Below are 3,634 nucleotides of genomic sequence, written 5' to 3'. Positions count from 1 at the left end.
TCAATCAATTCAGTGTTGCTGTGTAATGTTATCTGCACCATGAATAGTCAGAAGAAGTAAACGAAAGGCTGGTCTACGAGGTGGACAATTTTCCTCAATTTTACGATATCATCCGTCAGCAATAAAAGAGAAGCAAGACGTCCGAAACACTAAAGGATTTAACCTAAACATGTTAAATATAAAAAAAATATTCGTTCTTAATCATTTTTAAGTGCAATAGAATATGGTTTTAACTAAATAGCTTACTGTATTTTTAAGGGATTTCTACAGTGCAAATATAAATTGGATAATTATAATATAATGCTCCAGTATATAATGTTTAATGACATAAATATATTATAATGGATTCAAATATGACATTTCGGTTACGCAGGTGAAACGACGCATGTTAAAAAAAGGGTTGACACACAAACAAAGTATACATAAATATATATAATCTTTATTTACAGCCTTGACTAATCATTCTACGTACGTGCTTATGTTTTTTATTATTAATACCTGCCATATGAGCCGGTCCAATATCGTCATGTGAATTCAAGAAAATAAGTAATTAGGTTTGGATTGTTTGGATTAGACGAAAACAAAACGTTTTTGTGGCCTACGTAAACCAGTATAGAGAACTTTTGTAAAGTAAAACTATATACCAATGAAATGTTTTTGAAATGTTCTAGATGTGATTGTGAATATGATGGGTTAAGTTCAGCGATTGAACTAAACCGCGGCCTAAGTCAGATGAGGGACTTACTTATTCGAAGATATCCTAGGCGATTTGACAGCCCAGAAACAAAAAGAACAAAAAAAATGGACATGATGGTGTCGTTAGCTTCGTTATATATTAATTATATATAAGAAATCATTAGTTTTAATATTTTTTGAAACTGATAGTACAGTAAATCCCAATAATACAGTGTTAAAATTGAAGCAGATTCAAAAGGCATTACAACACAGTTTTCACAGCGATTTTTAAAGTTAAAATGTAATTTCTGTGATTAAGAGTAAATATAAGAAGGATAGTGTAATGCCCCGTGTGGTATCACGATAATATAGTCCGCATTGATTTCATCATGTCATATTTTTATTTTAGAAGTTCTACCTAGCTTCATTCATTGAGTTTTATCAAAATAACTCTAAATTACTATTTTCCAGAATGCTCGTCTTGTGGACTATCTTAGACTAAATACTAAACGATAGCCGGCAATTTTGTGTGATAGGTGTTAAATTAATAGCAAATGGTTCAAGTTTCTTATTGGTCATACTACTGACATACATGTTTCATGTAATTAATTCCTCGATTCTAAATATAAAACATGTACTTATTTACCAGTTGACTTCACCAGCTTTAAATAATCTTTGAATGATGTCTCACTTAATTAGCATCATTTGAGGCATGATTTCTATCCATACATAAGCTCTGCAGAGCTTCATTGTTGTTGCTTGCTTCCCTGATGGATTCATACACATCAATATTTTATTCGTTTTCTATAGGAAGCTGTAAAACACATATATTCCTTTAATAACTCGATTTGAATTTCATAGATGTAAGTGTTTATAGTAAACCTTCATCTTCCTTCTAAAATATTGCCTGTATGTGGGTCTCAACAAATAGGTCTTCAAAGAAAATGCTTTATCACCAACTATCACGTGAGGGAAGGCACCGATTTCAGGTGCACTATGCAATGTCATGTCATAAGGAACATGGATCTTTTTCTTTTACAAAGCTCTTTTAAGAAGAAAGTTAGCGAAAATTCTTCTGTCGCTATTTCAGCTATAGAATACTACATGAATTACAATGAAGCAATATGTATATTCGATCAACCACACCCATGATAAATTAGGTGGAGCTTGCATCAAGTTGTATTTTCCAGCTATTGCCCCAATAGAATTTGAAAAATTATGTCTGTTTTGAAAATCTGCTGCAGTGGAAATCTAACATTTAATACATGATCAAATAAATATTGTAATAAACCTAAACATTATCTTTCACGATGTTTAGCTTTAAATATATCGTAGTAGGTTGTTAATATTATATTTCTTAACATTTGCATCTTGAAATTCTTAAAATTATGATATGTTCCAGTTCTTAACTTTTGTGCTTTTAAAACAATAACATAGTTAATTTAGATTCTTTTATTTAAATAGCACCAACATTGCATTATACATTACTATAACAATGCAACAATAATAATTCAGAAAATAGTGTTCACAATAAATTTATATGTATGAATTTATTTAAATGTTAAAATACCCTCGTTCAACACATGAAAATACTGTATGATTTCGGTAAATCTAAATTGTTTCAGAGGCACTCCCAAGGCAATCTCAGGTTGGGCATGAAAATATCAGAAGTGTTTCAAGATGTACAATATTACATTATTACGATTTTCATTGTATATATTCAACATAGAAAACAACCTAGACTGATTCTTGGAAATAATATGAAGATTAAGATGTGGGCAATAGCGAAACAGACAGTGTGAGTCACATAAGTCTAGAGAGTGTATAAAACAGCAGCAGTCATGCAAGGAGGACCATTCATCCTTTCAGCAGTCTAAAAGAAGAAAGAAGGAGGTAGATCAATCACTTAAGGTTGGAAAGACAACCGTATGTTACTTTGACTGACGAAGGATAGACGAAAAAGAGAATTAAAACATATCTTCTCCCAGAGTATGGCTAAATATGAAAGTTTCTGGCATCTACAGTAAAATTTAAAACACATCAGATAACGAAAAAGGCTGAAATAAAGTCCCTGATAAAAAACAAAAAACACCTCGCTCTATTCAAATGTAACTGATGTATGTAACTTCAATGTAAAGAAGTTCGAGCTCTTTACCAATGCAATGGAATACTATGAATACACCTGAGTAATTAGTGCACTATCCCTGTGCCAAAAGAATGCCACCTCAGTGAAGAGTTGTCAGGTGAATAGAGATCAAAGGATGCCACTTGAGAGTTACATAACTATTACACAATATGCAAATTATGCTGAGACTTGAGAGTTAGATAATTTTTTTCGCTAGAGAGTGATGTGGGTTAACGTGTCTCAACATGACATCATTTTGTTTGTCTGAAGTTAAGCACAAAGCAGCACAATAAGCTATCTGTGCTCTGCCCACCACATACCGTTCTGCCGCTGGGTACCATGACAACAGTATTGTAGTTTATACTTAATTGCCTTTCCTATAAAGTAAACACAAAACATGTTATTTGTATTTTATATTGGCTTAGCATAACAGTAAAAACACATTCTTGACTCTTTATTATTTTCTCACCATAACATTTTTGTAATCAGATCTACTTCAGAAAAATGTCATTACAGACGAATTTACGTAAAATCGTTTTACAACAACATCATGAACAAATATATCATCAATATATTTGTGGGATCTGAAATGAGATAACAGTTTTCGTTTCGACACACAACTATAATGACAATAACCATGCCCTCCCCTTCAGTGGCACAGCGATACGTACGCTAACTTCTACCGCTAGAAACCGGGTTTTAATACCAGTAGTAGGCAGAGCACAAATAACCCTCTTTGTAGTTTTGTGCTTAATAACAAACAACAATATATACAATACTGTTTTTGCAGTATTTTTTGTTGTTGTCTACTTTTAACAGTTTTTCTCGATAAAT

At 32.1% G+C, this 3,634-nt stretch overlaps 1 protein-coding gene across 1 annotated transcript; it reads right to left on the bottom strand.

Annotated features, from left to right (window-relative positions):
* Positions 1-1,530: 1,530 nt before the first annotated feature.
* LOC143223869 (uncharacterized) lies at positions 1,531-3,141 on the bottom strand. Its single transcript, XM_076452345.1, has 3 exons — positions 3,121-3,141; positions 1,817-1,926; positions 1,531-1,669 (listed from the first exon to the last, which is right to left on the bottom strand). The coding sequence occupies exons 1-3, from the start codon at positions 3,139-3,141 to the stop codon at positions 1,531-1,533; spliced, it is 270 nt and encodes an 89-aa protein (XP_076308460.1).
* Positions 3,142-3,634: the final 493 nt, after the last annotated feature.

The sequence above is a fragment of the Tachypleus tridentatus genome, chromosome 8 (genome assembly GCF_004210375.1).
Source record: "Tachypleus tridentatus isolate NWPU-2018 chromosome 8, ASM421037v1, whole genome shotgun sequence".
Classification (NCBI taxonomy): Eukaryota; Metazoa; Arthropoda; class Merostomata; order Xiphosura; family Limulidae; genus Tachypleus; species Tachypleus tridentatus.
This window is presented reverse-complemented; position numbering and strand designations above follow the sequence as displayed.